This window comes from Hemicordylus capensis, chromosome 5 (assembly GCF_027244095.1).
Source record: "Hemicordylus capensis ecotype Gifberg chromosome 5, rHemCap1.1.pri, whole genome shotgun sequence".
In the NCBI taxonomy this organism is placed as follows: domain Eukaryota; kingdom Metazoa; phylum Chordata; class Lepidosauria; order Squamata; family Cordylidae; genus Hemicordylus; species Hemicordylus capensis.
Window position 1 is genome coordinate 179,470,844 of NC_069661.1, and position 22,302 is coordinate 179,493,145.

The following is a 22,302-nucleotide window of genomic DNA, read 5'->3' on the forward strand; positions in this document are numbered from 1 at the left end:
TACTTTTAATACCCAGTGCAACTGTTTTAGTTCCCCCTTTGAACAAAAGAACCCAATGCCATATTGAAAATTGCTTTGGAAATGTCCCTCAGTTTCCAAATAATTTGTCAAGCATAATTTTCCAAATAATTTGTCAAGCATAATTTTCCAAATAATTTGTCAAGCATAATTTTCCAAATAATTTGTCAAGCATAACCACCCCCAGCACAGTACCTCCAGTGATTGTTGCTGGTGTCTATCTTATGTTTCTTTTTAGATTGTGAGCCCCTTGGGGACAGGGTTCCATCTTATTTGTTTGTTATTTCTCTGTGTAAACCACCCCGAGCCAATTTTTGGAAGGGTGGTATAGAAATTGAAAGAATGAATGAATGGACAGCTGTTATTTTAAAAAAACAGAAGTTCAAAGCTTAGTTGAATCTCCAGTGACTGTTGCTGATGTCTAGCTTATATTTCTTTTAGATTGTGAGCCCTTTGGGGACAGGGATCCATCTTATTTATTTATTATTTCTCTGTGTAAACTGCCCTGAACCATTTTTGGGGCGGCGATATAGAAATCAAATAGATGATGATGATGATAAGTAAAATAAACCATCTGCTCTATGTGGACGATTTGGAGTTGTATGGAAAGTCCCAATCAGAAATTGAAGCACTGCTAAACACTGTCTGTATATTCAGTAGTGATATAGCAATGGAGTTTAGACTAGACAAGTGTGCTGCATTAACAATGAACAGAGGAAAAATAACAAAGAGGAGGAGAAAAGAGGCCTTGAAGAATATATCAAGGACAGTGAAGAAGATGCACTTCAAATGGTCAGTATTGAGAAACTATTCAACACCAATGAAACAAAGCAGGCCTACAAGAGAGAACAAGTCAAGAACCAAGCAGAAAAATGGAAAAATAAGCCACTGCATGGTCAATATTTGCACAAAATAACTGGAAAATCAAACTTCACCAAGACCTGGCAATGGCTTAAGAATGGCAACTTGAAGAAAGAAACAGAGGGTTTAATACTGGCTGCACAAGAACAGGCACTAAGAACAAATGCAATAAGAGCAAAAGTCAAAAAATCCACAACAAACAGCATGTGCCACCTTTGTAAGGAAGCAGATGAAACAGTGGACCACCTAATCAGCTGTTGTAAAAAGATCGCACAGACTGACTACAAACAAAGGCATGATAAGGTAGCAGAGATGGGAACTGGGAACAGCCTATATTCTGTGACGATATCTATAATAATAACAGCAACAATATTGATAATAAAATTCAGCCATCCCAGATCCTTGGGAAGGACTCGATGTCTGGATAAAACAAACCAGTCAATAACACCTGTCTTGACTGTGTAAACAACAACAAACAACAACAACAACAATAATTGTTGAGACTGCAGAATTAGTTCCATGGTTCTTTGAACCTTGGTTTTTCCTTGCACACAATACTTATCCCATGTTAGGAACAGCACTGAATTTATGAAGTTTCCTTATACTGTCAGATTGTTCCAAAGTGTTGAGCAGATTGCAGAACTGAGAACTAAATCTTTTTATCAACTGCCTTATGAATGGTAATAAAGTAGACCACAGTGCCAGGAAACCATGTGACTGCCTGCAACATACCCACTCTCTGTTGCTATGATATCTATACTTCGATGTCCTCTAATTTCCTTAAACTGCATACTGATAAGAATGCACTACTGGGGATTGGTTCGCTGCAATGCAGGATTCCTCTCTACTCCACACTTCCTAAAGGCTGCCTTTGATGGGCTCATAACCTTGGAGACACATTTGATCTGAAACTCTCCTGAGGAATCAACATATTAATCAGACAGAAAGATTCCAACATTGATGTCTCAGGAATTGCTTCAAGCTAGTATGACCTCTGTAGTCTCACCAGGGACTAAGCCTTTCATATATGCTTTTATCTCATCCTGTTGACCTAATTGCTATACCTCTTTGCTTGCTGGTTTACTGACTTCAACTTGTTTCAGTAAAAAGTAGTACATGTGCAAAATATGGCTGCCAAGAATGCACCACAGAGTCAGCCAGAATTTGTAAACATTTAGTACTGGAAGAAATGTAGGACCAATACGAGATTTTGTTGTTCAGGGCAAAAGGGCTGTAGATCCATGCTGCAGGGCAGAGATTCAATCCTTGACATCTCCAGCTAGGACTGAGGAAAAGAGCCATGTTGGAGAGCTGTCTACCATTGTAGACAGTCAGTGTAGACCAGGCCTACACTGGTCAGTCAGTCAGTATAGACCAGGCATACTCAACTTAGGCTCCCCAGCTGTTTTTGGCCTACAACTCCCATAATCCCCAGGCACAGTGGCCAATAGCTAGGGATTATGGGAATTGTAAGCCAACATCTGCAGAAGGGCCGAAGTTGAGCAGCCCTGGTGTAGACACCAGGGTTGGTTCTCACAACCAACTTACCCGAAGACAGGGAGGGCTGGTGGGGAGGCAGGGTTCTACCTGCCTCTCCGCACTTGGCGACAGTTTCCTTGAGGGCTCTGCTGGTCACATGGCACACAAGATCCACCGTGATCAGTGGCAGAGCCGGGAGCTGGAGGAGGAAGTCCTCTGGCATTCTACAATGCTGGAGAGTGGTGCATTGGGGGATTCCCCCATTGCTGGGTGCTCTTGTCTATGTGAAGACAGATAACCAATGATTTAACTCAGTATAAAATGACTGCATATGATTTTGCATCATATCTCAAGTGTTCTTGCACATAAACAGATGCAGAACATTAACACACTATGTAGTGCACAGCATATAGCGGGTGAAAATCTAATTTTCATGGGCACATAGGAAGCTGCCTTATACTGAGTGTCAGACTCCCAGGGGACGAGGTGGGCTCCTAGCCCTTCTTAAACTCCAGAATGACTGGAGCAACCCCCAAAAGGTCAGCCTCAGGAACAGCCAGGGAAAAAGGTTAGCTTGTCACCTGAGTCCTCCTCCTGGCTTGCTGTAGGGATGTGCCCGAACCGGTTCGGAGGCCATGCTGGAGGCCTCCGAACCGGTCCGGTTCCGAGCCGGTCCGGCGGTTCAGCATGGAGGGGGGTTGTAGCTTTAAGGGCGGGGGGTGGTACTCCCCCCCCCGCCGCTCTTCCCCCTCCGGCGCTGTGGTTTTAGACAAAGATTCTGGGGCAGCAGCGTTCCTCCCTGCCACCCCTGGCCCCGTCGTTAGCCTGCAAGTGCCGAAGTAAAGATCACGCATGCGCCCGTTCTGCCGCGTGTGCGCACCTGCTGCCACCGCGTGCGCGCTCCGCTGACGTCACACGTTGACGTGTGACGTCTGTGGAGCGCGCGCGCCACGGCAGCGTCGGGTGCACACGCGCGGCAGAACGGGCGCATGCGTGATCTTTACTTTGGCACTTGCAGGCTAACGACGGGGCCAGGGGTGGCAGGGAGGAACGCTGCCGCCCCAGAATCTTTGTCTAAAACCACAGCGCCGGAGGGGGAAGAGCGGCGGGGGGGGGAAGTACCACCCCCTGCCCTTAAAGCTACAACCCCCCTCCATGCTGAACCGCCGGACCGGCTCGGAGCCTTGCACACCCCTAGCTTGCTGCATTCAGCCAGTTCCCTCTCCTGGAGTACTCCTGGCTCCTATACTCAGAAGCAGCCCCTCATCATCAGCTACCTTGTCGTTAAATACCCCAATGCAGAGCTGACAGGGCTTAAAGCCTACTTCCAGCCCCAGCCCCTTCTGGACCTTGCTTCCTGTTTTCTGTCACACCCAACCTAGCCGTTTGCCTAGAGCTGTTTCCTGCAGCTCTCCCTGCCTTGTTCTCTCAACCCCACTGGGATCTGACCAGCCTGGGCCCTTCTCATCCCCGCTGCCCCCTAAAGGGAACAAACACCTCAGAGGAGGGATGCCACGCCCTTCTCCAGCCTCCACAGGGCCACCCAAGCTACCAGGTAACATGGCATCCCAACACTGAGTTAGACCCTTGGTCCATCTAGCTCAGTACTGTTTACACTGACTGGCAGTGGCTCCCAGTCCTGCCTAGACTTGATGGAGAATAGAACCTGGGACCTTCTGCATACAAACCTGACACTCCCATTAAGAATGTGTAATCGTGGCTGGGAGACTTGGGCTGTATGAAAATTAGTTGTTGTGAGTGTATTCCTGTTTTCATCTGCAACACGTTGGAGGTATGAGTTTGGCTCATCTGCTTTGGGAGTCTGGAATAACATGTTCTGTATGCACTTCATTTACTTTCCATTTGTGATGTTTGTAATCAGAACTGTATGTCATACCTCCCAGGTTGCTTGGCCACGCCTCCTCCAAATTGTACACCCCATTTGTTAGAAAATGCAGATTGCTCATCAAGCCTCTGGGAAACCTGCCTCTGGGAAACCTGCATTCAGATCTTGAAGGCAAATCCCTGCAGTTGTCCCCCAGGAACTAGTATTAAGAGGTAACCTGCCTCTGAAACATGTCAATTCTGCATAGCCATTATGACTGTAAACCAGTGATAGGCTTGTCCTCCGTGAATTTGTCTAATACTTTTAAAGCCATCTAAACTAGTGGCCATGATCACATTCTGCAGCAGTAAATTCCATTCATTAACTATGTGCTATATGAAGTATATCCTCCTGTCTGTTCTGACTCTCCTGTTAACCAATTTAATTGGCTGACTCCCAAGTTTCTAGTATTAGGAGGAAGAAAAACATGCTAACGTTCTCCACACCATGTGTATTTTATAAATGTCTATTATGCCATTAGCTGATTTCCCCCTAAAACTAAAGAGCCCCACTTTCACCTTTCCTTATTGAGGCCTGCTCAATTTAGCCCTGCCAGCTGATTTTGGACTATGACTCCCATAATCCCCAGACAGAGTAGCCAATAGCCAGGGATTATGGGAGTTGTAGGCCAACATCTGCAGAAGGGCCAAAGTTGAGCAGCCCTGCCTTACAGAGATAGTGCTCCATTACTGATTTTAATTGCCCTTTTCTAGCTGCACAATGTAGGTAGGGTGACCAGAATAGTACCACACCATAGCTTTGTATAAGAGCATTACAATATAGAGAGTTTTATTTTTAATTCTTTTCCTAAGAAACCCAAACATGGAATTTGCCTTTTCCACAATGGCCACACACTGGATTGATGTTCTGTTATCCACCATGATCTCAAGATCTCTTCCTTCAGTCACTGCCAGTTCAGACCCCCACCAGTGAACTGATTTCCCCCCCAGTGTGCCTCACATTACATTTATTTACATTTGCCCCTTTGCTGCCCATACAGCCTGAGGGAATTCTTTTGGATTGCTTTGCAGACTGCTTGAGTTTTCAATATCCTGAATAATTTGGTATTGTTTGCAAATTTAGCCACCTCACTTTTAACTCCAGATCATTTATTAAGCTAAACACTAACCTCAAAACAGATCCTGTACACCGCCCAGAGCCTCTGGATGGGACAGTTTATAAATGGAATGAATGAATGAATGAATGAATGAATAATCCTTAGGAACTCAACTTCTAAATTCCCTCCATTGTGAGAACTGTATATTTAGTCCTACTCTCTGCCTTGCTCTTTACATATTTGACAATTTTATCTTCAATAACACTTTCTATGAATTCACCCAGAACAGATGGTAAGATAATTGGCCTGCAATTTCCCACATGACTGTGGAACCTTTAAAAAATCAGTAGCTTATCCCCAGACTAAAACTTTGCACATGCAAGGCGTGATTTTCAACAGTCCCCTCTTCCTTCTGCAGCTCTCCATAGCCCTTGAAAATATGTCTCAGAAGGTTCTGTAATCTCAGGTATATATTGGCAGATCGCCTTTTCCCTGTTATACACACAGGTATGTTGCAGTCCTGTGTTAGTATGGATGTCAGCCAGCAGTGTTGCATTGGCTACTTTCCGATCCTCTGGTACTGAGGCTACCTTTAGTGATATTACATATTTGTTTTAGTATGCAGAGCAGTGCTAGGACAAGAGTGCGGATGCAAGCCATTTTCTCTATCTCTATTCCTTGCTGCAGCCCCCTGGAAAGCTATTTTCAAGGATTTGAGGGACCCTCGGCAATAGCATGGCTGGCTGCAAGGGAAGGGGTGTGTGACAAAATGGACCGTCATCCAGTTAAATGTACATAGCTGTTGTTTTTTTAAGTGTTGTAGTCCACTAAATTGTTAAGGTGGTTTTGGAAATAAAATATATTGTTGGTTTACAGAGAAGGGGTCCCTGCACATAGGCAGAGAAACTCCTGTTGAACCCCAACAATCTTTGTTGGGGGTGCGGGAGGTTGCTAGTTAAGTCAGAGTTCAGTTGGGAAATGGAGTAGAAAAAAGAGCAAGTTGCCTTACTGAATCTGCTAGATTGGTCCATATAGTTCAGTACTGTCTACACCAGGGGTTCCCAACATGAATTATTAGTAACCCTAGGGATACTTGAGGGGCTCCCAGGGGTAATCGGAGCCCTTCGGTCTCCCTACACTGAAGCTGCACTATTTGTTCTCCATTTAAGGAGCATCGGCTTGAAACCAGCATGTCCTCAGACATGTATCCAGTGCAGAAGAGGAGATCTCTGCTCCTGACTGGCTGGCTACATCCAGATTATGTTATTCATAAGCAATCATCAAAATTAATGGGACAAATTTACTATTAATTTCAGTTGGAGTACTCATGAGTAAAGCCACCTAATGGCACAGCAGGGAAGTAACTGGCCTAGGAAGCAAGAGGTTGCTGGTTCAAATCCCTGCTGGTATGTTTCCAGAAACACCTATATTAGGCAGCAGTGATAGAGGAAGATGCTGAAACGCACCATCTCATACTGCACGGGAGATGGCAATGGTAAATCCCTCCTAGATTCTACCAAAGAAAAGCACATGGCTCTGTGGCCGCCAGGAGTTGACACTGACTTGATGGCACTTTACTTTTACTTTACTCATAAGTAACTTAATCTGGCTGTAAACCAGTGACTGTAGTAGCCCGTCTTCTATTTAAATGTGCAAGTGAATTCACTCACTCACACCTACCTGAGCTGAAAGTTTGCAACAGAAGGGTTGTACTTGCTTTAAAAAAAATGGGGTGGGGGTGGGGGAATCCCTGTTCTACAGACTGGCAGCAGCTTCTCCAAGGTTTCAGGCAGGAGTCTTTTGCAGCCCTACCTATAGATGCCAGGGGCTGAACCTAGAACCTCATCATGTAAAGTGGTATATGCTCTACCACTGAGCTATAGCCCCATCCCAAAAAGTTGGGGTTTATGAAGATTAGGGAATTATTAAAGAAAAGTTACAAAGTATAACAATAGTAATTGGTGGAATAAGTATCACTGCTTAAGTCAGAACTAAGAAACAAGAACTGTAGTACTGCAGTAACTCCAGTATTCAGATTGCTGGGAGGAAATTAACTAACAGCTTATGCTTATTTTAAACTTAAAGCCAAGTTTGCTTTCTTACCCTCCTCCCCTTAGTGTTGTTCTCTGTTAGTGTTAAGTAGGCAAAGCTGTGTGTTGCTGGCTTTTGATCCCTCCCCCACTATGTGTTAACTAGGTGTTTGAACTGATTGGGGAAGAGTTTCATATATAAGAATGCAGATTTAAAACAGTGGAACATCCACCACTGAGACCGACATGTTGACGTTAAAGCATTTGTTCTCTGTTGCAGTTTTACTTGTTTTAATTTTACGCAATAAAGGTCAAGAGAGTATTGTCACAGATCCATCATGCATATTGCATCACCTTTATATCAGCTAATATTTTTAAGTAGTTATTCAATAAAGCTTTTTGGTTCTTAAAGCAATTGGTCTATCTTGTTCATGCGCATCATGTCCCAAAAGCCTTCTTCAGACATTATGACCACCTTGAGTACTCACAGTTACAGTGGGTAAAAGTGGGAAGTCCTGCCTCCCGGCTGTCAGTCACTTCCTCCCACCAACGATCACAGTTACAGCAATGTTCATCTGAAGGGGACAGCACCATAAACATGGTCATGGCGAATCTGTGAGCTGCAACCTGGATCCAACCAGGTTACAGCTTATGGATTCACCACAATCACACTTACAGCACCACCCACTTTAGATGAATGGTGCAGTAACTGTGATGACTGGTGTGAGGTGACTGACGGGGGGGGGGCGGGACTTCCTCCCCACTTTTGCCTGCTGTAGCCATGAGCAACAGAGGCTACATAATAGGAGGAATTTACTGTCAACTTCTCAGATAAAGGCTACAGACTCAGAGATATAGTATAAAGACTGAAAGGTGGTGATGGAGGAAAGGGCAGACAATATAGAAGACTAAAGAACCTTCCCTATGGTCCCTGACAACAAAGCAAAATAGAGTAGCTAGATGAAGAGCTGCTATAATCTCATTTTGCTATGTAACACATGGGGGAGGTGAGGTGTCAGGGCCATTTTGTCACAGGGGAATCCCAACCAACTGGATAGAGATACCGTCTGCAGAGTTCATTGCCAAGGGTTCCTTAAGCTTCAAAAATTGCCTTTTAGGTGCTGTAGTAAGGAGTAAGGGCATGAAAATGTGCACAAGTTGTGAGATTCAAAGCTTCAATGTTAAGTTCTGACTATCCTTTCCATACAGACTTGGGAGTTGTGGTTGATTAGATAAAACAAACTAGGATCAAACTGTAGTGTCAGGTTCTGTTACCTAGCTGTGGCTTGAATAAACCACAGTTCCCAGAGTTCATTCATAAAAGGAAACCATAGTTTAATGAAAACTGCAAGTGGAAATTTTAAATGTCTTCTTCTCATATGGGGAAAGTAGGAGAGCATAGAAGTTAGCATGTGAGTCCAAGTTCTCCGACACTTGTTCTTGTAGCAGCAACCATTATTTCCTAGTATACCTTGAACTAGGCCAGTATAAGACAGCTTCTTACGTTCATGTTATTTTTAAGAGTAAGAATCGTTACAGCTCTAAAAATCTCTTTACAAAAGACTGTAAATTATAATAAAAAGCATTTTAATCAATATGTTTGAGGATCAAATGAGAACACTGCAATTGATTTTAAAGCAAGATGATAATCATGAATACAGTGAACTTTTGATGATAAACAAAATCATCTGGCATATTAGAAATATTTGGTGTTCTCAAATTACCATTATTTTTATATACAACAGTAGAGAAGTCTAAACAGCAAAACAAAGCTTATAGAACACAAGTCTACATTTTACAAGTTTACATAAAACATAATTTAATCACTGAGTTCTTCCTCATCACTGAAATATGCACTCTTTTTGATCCGGGGACGTCTCGAGTCAGATGTTGATGGTCCTCCTGCAGTCTGTGTTGATCTTTGCTGCTCTTCTTCAATTTTGGCTTGCTGCAAGATAGTTGCATAACACAATCTGACTGAAAGCAGGGAGAACTGTAATACATGCCCTGTGGCATAAATATATTGATAGGCCATTGATCTGTTTGGGGTTACACTGGGACAATTTGGGCCACATGTGCATGTCTAGCAAGTAACACACCAGTCCCACCTTTCTGTGCTAATCCTCTCTTTTGAAAGATAAAAAAGTGTTGAAGGAAAGGACTATAGTTACTAAAAATTAGTACTGAAGCGGCTCCTTAGTTTCCTTACCTCACTCTAGCCCCTTGAACTAAATAGATTCACCTGCTATCAGGGTGTCCATCTTCCAACCTCCATTAAATGTATAAGTAATGAGATATTTTAGTTTTGCTGGACTGGCTCAAATCAAAAATGCAAAAATAAGAATCAAATTGAAAAATTGCTTCTGACGTCAAAGTATACCGTTTTCAGTGCAAGATGAATCCCTGTGAATAGTACCGTAAAGAACTAAAACAAACAGCAACAGAATCTACCTATCTATATAATAATCTATATATTTAATTCTCCTGAGTGTGCCTTTCGAACGGCACTCGGCCCGGCCAGAGACTGGGGCGGTGAGGAGAGAGGTAGCTGGCCCCAAAGAGTGCACAGATGCTCTGTGCAGGGGTCGGCTTGTTATAATTAATTCCTGTAGAGGGGATGCGTGGGGATGTGGCAAGCTCCGCCTCCTCTGCAGCCGCGACCAGTGTCGAGCCCAAAGGGTGCAACATGTGCAAGAGCAGGAAGAAGGAGCGCACACCAGGAGGCAGTTGGGGTGGCGGGCGAGAGGATGATGGGCGGCGGGAGGATGACGGGCAGTGGGTGAGGCAGAGGCACCGACCTGAGGAGGAGGGAGAGAGGATGGGCGGCGGGTGAAGCCTCACCGCCCCAAGGATGATGACGAGGCGGAGGCAGGATGGCCTGGCCCTAGCCCCCCCGGGGTGAGACAGCGGCAGCGGGGGATGGCTGGGCCCAACTAGAAGCACAGATGCTCTGCGCTCTTGCCCACTAATAGTACAAGATTCCCTGTATTCTTTATGCTAGTTTCTATGTAAAAGCCTCATTTTGGCTCCTAGTTTGGTTGACATATAGATATTCAGACAGAATCACCTCAGCATCTCCATAAGCTTGAAACTGTGTGGGCACACATATTTTGACTTGCTATCTGAACCAACTTCCACATTAAATAGCAAAGAGAGGCAATAGGGAGGTCAGAAATGTCAAGTAAATGGAGCATCACTTAGGCTGCAATCCTAACCACTCTTATCTGAAAGTTACTTCTGTGTGTGTGTGTGTGTGTGTGTGTGTGTGTGTGTGTGTGTGTGTGTGTATATATATATATATATATATATATATATATATATATATATATATATATATATATAAAAAGATTGAGCCACTGCTCCCAGTAGTCTTTCCTGAAAAGGGTGAATTGGATCCAGAGATCTACCATTTAAAAGTGGAAAGCAATCACACTCATGTAAATGTGTTACTGATATGCTGCCCCCATCCCCAACCTCTCAAAGAAGTTCTCTAGATAGTTTCCCCAGCCCTTTAGAGCTGTTTTCATAAACTGCAGATATAGCTGGGGGTGGGAGGACGGGACTTGTAATTCTTCCTTCCCACACTTGCACAATGGAATCTCTGGATTCAACCAAATAGTTTAAAGTCACATCATTTAATAAGAGTAAGGATCGCTTCCCGGCTGTTGATTGTTGAGAGCTAACATTAAAATCTGACTGCAGGGATTTCTCCCACAACATAGGCAGGGGAGATATATTCCAAAACACACGAACACATATACAAAACCAGACTGCGCTATAGTTCTCATTACTTTTGAAAAGTCATAGACATCAATGGAGCTTAGAAACAGGCAATATGTTGAATGTAATAACTGGCAGTCCTAGATGGGGACACACATCCCTAGCTACATAAACAGTTACATCTAGCCAGTTCAATGGTGACTAGACAAGCATTGTGCTGTGATTTGGGAAGTACATCCAGATGGGTGCTGGCTGTATACAGAACTCCCTCACTGATAAGAACAAAATATTGGAACAGAAAATAGCAATAATGATTTTGCTTAACAGAGAAAAGCAAAAGAATTATTTGTTGCAAATTCTGATTCCCAGCACCTAGCTGGGAATCTTTTCTTCAAGAAAAAAGAATGCCAAAAGTTATGTACAATTAAAATGTACAGTTTTAGTACCTGGAACGCTATAGCTTGACTGAGGCTATCGAGCGCAGGGTCTTCTCCTTCATCTTCACTTTCTTCCACTTCCTCACTGTGCACCATAAAGGAGAAAGAAAGAATGGAAGGAAAGCCTTACATATATCTTATTCTTAAGCTGCCTCCTAAAAAAATAAAGAAAAAAAGGCTCCATGCTTATCAATGCACTTACATTTCTTCTTCTGGCTCAACTACTTTCTTCCTTCTCTTCTTTTCCTTCTTTTTTGGTGGCTCACGTTCTCCTAGCATGTTTTTAGGGCATGCATAACTTAAGTGCCCCGTTTCCTTAAGAAGAGAAGTAAATATTACTTAAACCGCCCAGAGACATGATTTTGGGGTGGTATAGAAATTTGCCAAATAAATATTGAACAGAATCAAAGAAAAGTACACTAGCTTGGAGACTCAATATTCAAATAAAAATATTGAGCCAATTCAACTAATACTACATTCATAGATGAAGTACAGGTTAAGGTTGCCCCCCCAATTCATATCATAAAAAGTGAGTTTCTACATAAATTCTTTGGAAGGGACAATAAAGCATTTGTGGAACTCAAAGTACAAAAAAAGAAGCCTGGACTGAAAAGCACATGTGAACATGTAGCACATGTGAAGTATCTAGTCTTCCATTTGTGGGCGAGTTGTTTGAGAGTATGGAGTGGTTTCAAGCCCAGGTTTGTTTGTTTTTTAAAATGAAATTGATTATCTTCAGTCATTTCAACCTGGCATAGTTTTAGGACTCAAGTCTTGATGGTAGATATACACTGGTAATGTCCCTGTTGCTTCTGCAGGTTCTCTCAGCAGCTTTTGATACTATTAACCACAGTATCCTTCTGGACCACCTGTCTGGGAGCACTCTAACACAATCATCCCAAGTCCTACCTGACAGGTAAGTTCCAGAAGGTGGGGTTGAACAACTACTGCTCGATAGCCCTGGCATTAGATTTGTGATGGCCCAAAGGGATTCTATTCTGTGCCACATGCTATTTAACATCTACATGAAACTGCTGACAGAAGTTGTTCAGAGTTCGTTGCCATGGATATGCTGATGGCATGCAGCTCTCTCCCTCTCAGTCTTGAAGTGGTACTGAAGTTTGATTCAGGCAAAACAGAGGTGCTCCTGGTAGGAAGGACAGCTGATCCAGTGACTGTAGTTCAGCCTGTTCTAGATGGAGTAACATTCTCAGTGGATCAGGTGTGCTGCTTGGTGGTGGCCCTGAACATGGCAGTGTGTTTTGATCATCAGACCACAATCTCAAGGAATCCTTCTGAGGTGTCAGTTAGTGCACCAATTATGCCCTACTCTGGAGAGGACAGATGTGGCTGTGGTGACATGTCCCAGCCACAACAAGATCCTTTATGATTGGCTGAGGAGACTCTGATAAGACTGGAGAGAACAAGGGATCAGGCCTTCTCACTCGTGATGTCCAAACTATGAAGTGTCCTGCCTTGGGAGGTGTATCTTGCTCTGTTGTTTGGTGGAGACTTGCTTGTTTAGACAGGTATTTTGCCTGTTGCTGTTTAATGGTTTGCTGAGTAACGATTCTGAGAGTTCAGCTGGAAGTATGGATAGTTTCTTAAGGATCATTTTTGCTATCTAGCTTTTACTCTTGTGGCTGCTTTTGTTTGTACTGATTGATTTTATATTGCTCAGAGTTGTTTTCAGTTTGAATTATGCTTTTAAATATGTAAGGCACTTTGAGCTTTCTTTGGAATTAGAAAGGTGGGATATAACCATGCACAACCAATACAAACAAACCTTGGCATAAGAACTGTTATGAAGCACAATGAAGCCAGGTGCCTGATACAGATTTGTGAATTTCTTAAGAGACTAAAATTGGAATTCTGGCAGTATAACAAGCACGATTGATTTTAGCTGCAAAGTCTGGAGTTTGGGCAATGGTTTTCAGCAGTCCTATCTTCCCTCTGCAGCTACCTGTGCCTCCCAAACAATATGCCTGAGGGCTGTGAGGACTCTCAGGAGCATAGTTTTCAGATGGGGGAATCTCAGCTTGCTTCATGCAACAGAAAACCCTGGTATGTCAGCTCAGCTTTAGTCTGAATCTCAGTCACCGATTTGGACAAAAACTCACTTCCAGTAATGGAAAACATATTCCACTCATGGAAAGGCTGTTTCAGACCTAGTGGAAGAGAATTGGATGTGAAAAGTGACTGCATATTCACAGAAAATATTCCATTTGCACAACCTCCTTTGAGCACTGCTATATGGCCCATTAGATTTATATGAAATGGGCTACAGCCTCTTTCTTCCAAATCTATCATATAACATACAGCTATTACTAATATGTAATCTTCAACCAAAGTTCTCAAAGTGGCTTACATGGAAAAATACATAAATAAGATGGTCCCCTGTCCCCAAAAGGCTCACAATCTAAGAAGAAACCTAAGGCAGATACCAGCAACAGCCACTGAAAGGGTGCTGTGCTGGGGTTGGTTAGGGCTGGTTGTTCTCTCCCTGATAAATATAAGAGAATCACCACTTTGAAAGGTTTAAAAGATGAGAACTTTGCTCAGTTAGCAGGAGTAATTGCTATCTTCCAACTGCTAACCTTAACCTCCAATTCATTGTGGTAGTCTACTGCAAGTTTTGCATTAGTGCTTGCAAAATTACAAAATTCTAACACATTTCTCCTCCTGCTTATTTTTCTTTTGTACCTAAATCAATGTAAGGTTACTCACCCCACATTCATAACATTTTGATTTGTCATAGTAGTTTCGCCTGCGGATGAATTCTGCAGCTCTTCCATTGTCAATAGCAATACTTGCCTTTATTACTCTTCCAAATAACTAAAGGAGAAAAACACAGTCTTAATTTTCTGAATGTCCCCAACGTTTATTCAGAACACTACAAGCCACTTACTTGTTTATTGTTAAGTGTCCGAGAACAGTTCTGTGCAGATTCTTTATCCAAAAACAAAATAAATGCAACCCCTTTACTCCTTCGTGTATCTCTGTCCTTCATAATCGTAACTCTGAAAGAGAAGTAAGTTACTAATATGAATGAAAAACATTTTCTTACATATTATTCATGACAAACTGGTACTTTTAAGCATTAGTAAATGCCTTTTACTCTATAACAATTATTAGAATACCAACTCTACTGACAAAAGGAAAGGTACAATTCATACTCTATAATAAATAAAGGCAAGATTAACAGTTAATATTTTTTTAAGACATAGGAAAATGAAGTATTATGTATTTGGTTCATTCATTACACAATCCAGCCAAAGGGAAGCCCTCAAAATAAGCACAGCATGAAGTAGTGATGGGAAAAAGCATAAGGACTAATCATTATGTGAGTGTGAGGTATGAAAGCCATGTGTTAAAAAGCAAGTTATAAACTTGCAACCCTGAGCTTGAACTGCAATAATTAAGAAATGACATTTGCATCTGCCTACAAAACAGTTGAATCAAAACAGATTGCAGAAGTCTCTCCAGTCAGATAAGGATTATAAGTTGGACCCAAAGGTTCCATTCCTTCACATAAAGAAGAGAGAGCTAAAAGTGTGCTTACACTCTTGATGCAATGATTCTGCACTGGATCACTCAGAATTGGGCAATTATAGGCCTGTCTCCAATGTCCCATGGTTGGGCAAGGTGATCGAGGGAGTGATGGCATCTCAGCTCCAGCCTGTATTGGAGGAAGTGGATTATCTGGACCCATTTCAAACTGGCTTTCGGATGGACTATGGGGTTGAGACAGCCATGGTTGGCCTGGATCAGGGATGGGGAACCTTGGCACTCCTGCAGATGTTGGCCTACAATTCCCATAATCCCTAGCTATTGGCCTCTGTGGCTGGGGATTATGGGAGTTGTAGTCCAAAAACAGCTGGAGTGCCAAGGTTCCCCATCCCTGGGGATGATCTCCAATTAGGAATTGACAGGGAATGTTATTCAGTTGATCATTATGGATCGCTTGGAGGCTTTAGATACTATCGACCATGGTATCGTTCTGGGGTGCCTAAAGGGGTTGGGAGTGGGAGGCATGGCTTTGAAGTGATTCCACTCTTACCCTCTTGGGTAGTTTCTAGATGTTGTCGATTGGAGACTGCTGCTCTTAAAAATAAGAGCTCCGGTATGGAGTCCCACAAAGCTCCATACTGTCTCCAATGCTTTTTTAACATCTACATGAAAACATTGGGAAAGGTCATCAGGGAATTTGGTGCAAGGTGTTATCACTATGCTGATGACACCCAAATCAATTTCTCCATGTCAACTTCATCAGGAAATGGACTAACTTTGCTAAATGCCTGCCTAGAGGCAGTAATGGGCTGGATGAGGGACAACAAATTGAGGCTGAATCCAAGCAAGACAGAGGTACTCATTGTGGGAGGTTGAGACTTAGGAAGTGGTTTAGATCTGCCTGTTCTGGACAGCGTTGTACACCTCTGGAAAGAGCAGGAATGTACTCTGGGAGTACTTCTGGACCCAAACCTCTTCCTGATTTCTCAGGTTGAGGCAGTAGCCAGGAGTGCTTTCTATCAGCTTCGGCTGATTCACCAGCTACATCTATTTCTGGAGATAAATGACCTTAGAACAGTGGTGCATATGCCGGTAACATCCAGGCGTGACTACTGCAATGTGCTCTACGTTGGGCTGCCTTTGTATGTAGTTCGAAAACTGCAGTTGGTGCAGAATGCAGCAGCCAGGTTGGTCTCCAAAGCTGCCTGCAGAGATCATATTACATCCACTTTAAAAGAACTACACTGGCTGCGAATGAGTTTCCAGGCCAAATACAAAGTGCTGGTTATTACCTATAAAACCCTAAACAGCTTGGGTCCAAGGTATTTAAGAGTATACCTTGTTTTATATTGTGAACCGCCCAGGGATGTTTTTGTATGGGGCGGTATATAAATGTACTACTAAATAAATAAATACAGGATTCTTCACTTAGAAATTAGGAGAAAAGGAGGAGTAAACATTTCAAATATAGAGTTTATCATGTAAAATATTCCCTCAGTTTATATAAGATTTTTTAAAAAATTAAATACTTCCTATGGTTTGTCTGGCATTTCCTATCAGTTTTGAAGTTGCCTAGAGATCTATGCGTATTATAGCTGCAACTGAATACTGGTAAATTTATCTTGAAGGAAGAGATTGAGTCTTCAGCTGAATTTCTCTATTTGCAGTGGTCATCTATCATCCAGAATAACCTTTTGCTAATGTGCCAGATCTTTCTGTTGCAATGGAGAGTGTCAATTTTTTATTACCCCTTCTCTCTGAGGGCCCCCCAGCTGTCAAGAACATAGCTTTTGGGAGGCAAAGGCAGCTGCAGAGGAAAGGATAATCTTAAAAATATTATAAGCATCTGTCTTATACCAAACCAGGCCATTGGTGTATCTAGCCCAGGACTGTAAGCTTTGACAGGCACCATCTCTCTGAGATTGAACAGAAGTCTCCCAACCATGGTAACCGAAGATTCTTTTAAGTAGTTATTCTAGGGATTAAGGTTCAGTATCTTAACTGAGAAATGCTTGAATCTTTGCTTTTTGAAAGAATTTGAATTATTTACCAATTCTGAACATTTTCTACTAAAAGTATAACTGGAATTGTGTGAAAAGTTGTATTACACATCAACCTGTTGTTTGTGTAAATGTGAAGTCCTAATGTAGATGAGCCATGTATAGGTAATATTCACTCTGCCTTCTCCAGAACAGGTTGGCTGGAGCATCACCTGTGTAACTTATATTTGAATATGAAAGACACACACTACCTGGGCACTGGCTGAACAGTATGTTGCAGAGATCTACTGCCAAAAAAGAGCAAAATGCTCCGGTGGAAACAGAGATAAGGCTTCAAAGAGTGAGTATTAGTAAATAAGAATTAGTTCTAATGAAGTGATTCCAGGAAGTTACACTACAAGACAGCCAGCATGAAATATAAAGCATACAACCATTACTTGCCCACATGCTATTGTCTCAATGCCACCAACATGGTAATAAAATATTACCAACAGAACGGATCAAATATGGCTAACACAAATAATTCTAGTGTACAAATACGGGTCACAAGCAGCTACTTTGATAGTTTAGCTAAGACTTTCTATGATCTACCCTACCATGGGATGGAATGGCATTTTCTTCACCAGCTACAAACGGTTTTAAAGGACAGACCCATCTCTGTAACAGCAGAAAAGAACACATGATTCTGCCGTGTACTGCAGCAGACAATTCACTATGCAAACGTGTATCCTTGCTATCCCAGATACAGTATTTTAACCATTACATACTACATTAAAAATATGCAATAAGATTATATATTTACTTACTTAACCACTTTGCCATACTTGGAAAAAATCTGAAATAAAAAACATAAAAAATCAACTCTTGGTTGGGTACAATAACAAAAATGGAAAAGGGTGCTTTTCAAGTGTCGAAATATGTGATGCAACCATTGTTCTCTCTAATCTTTTTCATCTGTGCGCAAAACAGGATTTGTTCTGGTTGGCAGTATCAAGGCAGTGTGTGCACATATATATGCATTCGGAGTGATTCAACCTGAGTGGGATCTAAAATTAACTCAGCGGACATAAAAAAAACTTGTGAGTGTGCACACATGTGCATGCCTCAGAGGGAACACGGCACAACATTATCTAGATCCATTTCAAAGTGGCTTTAGAGCTGGCTATGGGGTTGAGACAGCCTTGGCCGGCCTGATGGATGACCTTTACCAGGGAATCAACAGAGGGAGTGTGACTCTGCTGGTTCTTCTGGATCTCTCGGCGGCGTTCGATACCATGGTATTCTTCTGGATCGCCTGGGGGTGTTGGGGATAGGGAGCACTGCTTTGCAGTGGTTCCGCTCCTAGCCCATAAGAACAGTCCTGCTGGATCTCTCAGGTAGATTCCAGATGTTGTCACTTGGAAACTGTTCTTAAAAACAAGAGCTCCAGTATGGAGTCCAACAAGGCTCCATACTGTCTCCAATGCTTTTTAATATCTACATGAAACCTCTATGAGGTCATCAGAAGATAGGTCATCAGAAGATATGGTGCTGGGTGATATGAGTATGCTGATGACACCCAAATCTACTTCTCCTTTTCATCATCATCAGGAAATGACATTCATTCCCTAAATGCTTGCCTACAGGCAGTAATGGGCTGGATGAGAGATAACAAATTGAAACTGAATACAGGCAAGACAGAGGTACTCATTATAGGGGCTCAGAATCTGAGGGATGAATTAGATCCTCCTATGCTGGATAGGGTTGCACTCCCCCAGAAGGAGCAGGTACACAGCTTGGGAGAACTCCTGGACCCAGGCCTCACCCTGTTATCTCAGGTGGAGGCCATGGCCAGGAGTGCTTTCTATCAGCTTCAGCTGATTAGACAGCTGAACCCATTCCTTGAAGAGGATAACCTCAAAACAGTGGTGCATCAGCTGCTAACCTCCTGGCAATGCACTCTATATGGGGCTGCCTTTGTATGTAGTTCGGAAACTTCAGTTAGTTGAAAATGCGGCAGCCAGACTGGTCTCTGGGGCAACCTGGAGATACCATATTATGCCTGTTCTGAAACAATTACACTAGCTGCCAATATGTTTCCGAGCAACATACAAAGTGCTTGTTATTAACTTTAAAGCCCTGAACAGCTTAGGTCCGAGTTATCTTAGAGAGCGCCTTCTTCTGCATGATTCCCACCACACATTAAGGTCATCTGAGGGAGTCTGTCTTCAGTTACCACCAATACATCTGGTGGCGACTCAGAGGTGGGCCTTCTCTGTAACTGCTCCTGGGCTGTGGAATGCCCTCCTGGCAGAAATTTGTAATCTGAGTTCATTATTGGCCCTCAGAAGAGCCTTTAAAACCTTTATGTTTGGCCTGGCCTTCCAGTGTTTTTAAAAACTGTTTTAAATGTTTTAATTGTAAATGGTTTTATATTGTTTTTAGTTTGATTTTAACTGTTAATTATTTTAGTTGTTTTTATTTTAATGTGAACCACCCTGAGCCACTTTTGGAAGGGTGGTACAGAAATCAAACAAACAAACAAAACATTGCAATATTTAATGATTATGTACATAAAAAACTAGATAAAACTTAACAGTGATATTTAATTTAAAAATGTACTTTCTTACCCTATATAGGTCATTGTTTGTCAGTGAAAAGGGTAAATTGGACACATAAACAGTGCTTTTGCTGGGTGCTAAGCCTCCACTCATGTTTTTCCTAGAAACAGACAAGAATGTTTGTTAGTTGTCTCCCAAAATTAGCCTCAACTTTAGTTATCAAGTTCAGTTTTATAAACTATAGTCATGTCCTAAAATTCAAACCACAAAGGCTTTGGATTTTCTCAGTTAGGTGTTCATGACAACTACATGCTCAGGCTGATTAATGCCAAATAGTTATCATCCTTGAAACTGCAGCAATCGGGAGAAGAGCTGGCAATAGTTAAGACAGACCATTTGGGCCAGACCCACCTCTAGCTAAAAATTCAATTCTCCAGCCAGTCAATCATCTTAAAAGCTACTGCAAGCAGGGAGAAGGAAAAGCAATGGTTAACATCCTGGCTTGAACACATGTCCACTCTTCTTGAGCAAGGAGTTATTACTGTAGATATTACTATACTATAGGAGATGAAAAAGTCCATACCTTCAATTTACCAGTGTAGGTTTGTGTCACACACCTCTTTAGACTGATTTAAGTGTAAGCAAGCAAATGTGAAATCCTACAAGCAAATGCAAAAAGGCAACACAAACGTCTGTTGGACTTTGGAGAACAGACTACATGTGGTGTTAATTTCCTTCTGCTCCATTTCTTTAGAGGACAGAGATCCTGTGTGTGCATGTTTGTGTGTCCAGTAATATCATCTGAGAAAAGATACATTTGGGAGATGGCTTTTTATGTGTTTGTGGAGATGTGTGTAAGATACCAATATTGTATTGTTCACTTGAAAAAAAATCATCTTATATCTTTATAAAAATAACACAGTAGATGAAGCTTCAACACAACTAACATTGCAAATTAATGCTAAGACTCTCACTCTCTCTGTGTTTTGTTTTGTTGTACCTACATAACTGCACAGACAGGGCCAGATTAAAGTCTTTGTAAGCTCTAGACATTCTCATAATTGTAAGCCCCCCAAGATAGATCCATAGATAAATATTTGCATTGTGTACAATATATAGGTCCCCTAATATGTCCTAGAATACATCTAATGTGCCAGAATGGTCATCTGCAGGGTTGGATTATCCATTATTTCTTCACAAGGAAGTGTATTGTGGGATGGAAAAGGGAGAGTTTTTCTTACAAGCTTGTACTCTTACAGTTTTAGCTTATACTTGTTGGTACCTTATTGTACTGCTTGGAAAATCATTCTTAAAAAGTTAAAAATCTCTCTCACACACTCATGCAAAAACAAGAGAAGAAAAACACACAAACAGGTTTCAAGTGTGCATGTGGGGATCTCTTCCTCTCTCACAGTTTCAAACAGAACACAAATGAAGGCTTCCAAGTGGGGGGTGGGATCTTTATCTCACACATGCACAAACACACATGGTTTATATAGGTGGGGAAAAGATAAACACACAGTGGCTTCTAAGTGAGGGAAACAATCATGCAAGAAGACCCCAAAACCTTTTTAGTAGGCCCATGGGAGCTTCGTGGGTCCTAGGCACTGCGTCTATTGTGCCCAATGGATAATCCGGCTCTGTCCACAGATGCCATTGTTTGGAACCTGGGCCAATAGATGTTCTGGTATAACTGCAGTCTAATAGTTATATATTTCTTCCTGTTTTAACCAGTTATTTAAATATTTAAACCCCAGTCCCAACCAAGATAGATCTGCATCTCTTTCGACTCCTAAACAGTAGGGCAGGTGAATTAGTAGACGCACCTGCTCATTCTGTCAAAAACGTATTTACAGCTCGATCTAGTCTGCATACACCTTCAGAGATCCCATTGATTGCAATAGGATTTACTCCCAGGCATGTGTGCACAGAATTGCAACCTCTGTATCACCGCTAGTACTCGTATTCTACAAGCTCGGCGGCGACTCAAATAACCGGCGTCCTACAAGTTTGTGAGATAGGAGGACCTCTGTTCTTTGAAACCGGGTATTTGTCCTGGAACTCAGAACAATCACTGAAGATACACCACAACGGTAATTCCATTACCAACTATAAAGAATTCCTTTAAATCTCCTTATTTGGGAGCAAGCGCCATTAATCTCCACTTCTGAGTAGAGCTAGGAAGGGAAACGGAACGTAGCAAAGCTTTACTAACCACAACAGCCGCTCAGGCAGGCTCGGACCAAACCATCATGTCAACTTCTTCCGGGCCGCCCACCTTCCCTTTTAAAACGACGGCCTCACTTGTGAGCTTCAAGTAAACGCCAACGTTTCCATCCCAAGCTTGGCGCTTTCCCGATGACGACGTACACATCAAGCCCAATATTAGGAACTGAGAGGGTAGAGATAAATACCATAGAGTCGGAAAGGACAAACGACACATCGCCTTCATTTCCGGCTTCCGCTTGACATTTTCCCTTGGGCTGCTCAGGCGGCGCCTGGTACTAAATGGGGAGAGGCGCTCTACTATCACATCCCTATGGTGCCCTGTCCTGTTTCTTTGTATCGCTCTCCGCGCGTGTCCGTTCCATAACTGGCACACAATGTGGCAGAGAGTCTCTATGGTAACTACTTTCAGCATGGAGGGAAGAGGGAAGGGTGAGTTTTAACGCACTTCCCGTGACGTCCTCCAAAGGGCCGGAAGTAGCTCGGGTCAGCGCGCCGAGCGTGGGGCTGTTGTAGCTTTGACTTACGGCGGGTGAGTC

General features: G+C 42.5%; 2 protein-coding genes across 17 annotated transcripts in view; one reads left to right on the top strand and one right to left on the bottom strand.

Annotated features, from left to right (window-relative positions):
• Positions 1-22,302, top strand: part of PPHLN1 (periphilin 1) — a 116,027-nt gene that overhangs the window by 29,436 nt on the left and 64,289 nt on the right. For 8 of the 15 annotated variants that reach the window (XM_053252707.1, XM_053252695.1, XM_053252709.1 and 5 more), the window contains exon 1: positions 22,164-22,295. The gene's annotated coding sequence lies outside the window, so the exon portion shown is untranslated. Of the gene's footprint in view, positions 1-12,305; positions 12,404-17,187; positions 17,338-22,081; positions 22,296-22,302 lie in introns of those variants that run through there. The other 7 variants (XM_053252700.1, XM_053252705.1, XM_053252698.1 and 4 more) reach the window with 3 other exon arrangements.
• Positions 8,901-22,081, bottom strand: ZCRB1 (zinc finger CCHC-type and RNA binding motif containing 1). Of its 2 annotated transcripts, none has more exons than XM_053252713.1 (8): positions 21,952-22,081; positions 19,607-19,697; positions 17,804-17,832; positions 14,396-14,507; positions 14,215-14,322; positions 11,690-11,802; positions 11,497-11,572; positions 8,901-9,278 (listed from the first exon to the last, which is right to left on the bottom strand). In XM_053252713.1, the coding sequence occupies exons 1-8, from the start codon at positions 21,987-21,989 to the stop codon at positions 9,150-9,152; spliced, it is 696 nt and encodes a 231-aa protein (XP_053108688.1). In that variant the 5' UTR covers positions 21,990-22,081; the 3' UTR covers positions 8,901-9,149. The 2 variants fall into 2 exon arrangements, with proteins under 2 accessions (XP_053108688.1, XP_053108689.1); XM_053252714.1 differs by lacking the exon at positions 21,952-22,081 and adding an exon at positions 21,753-21,936.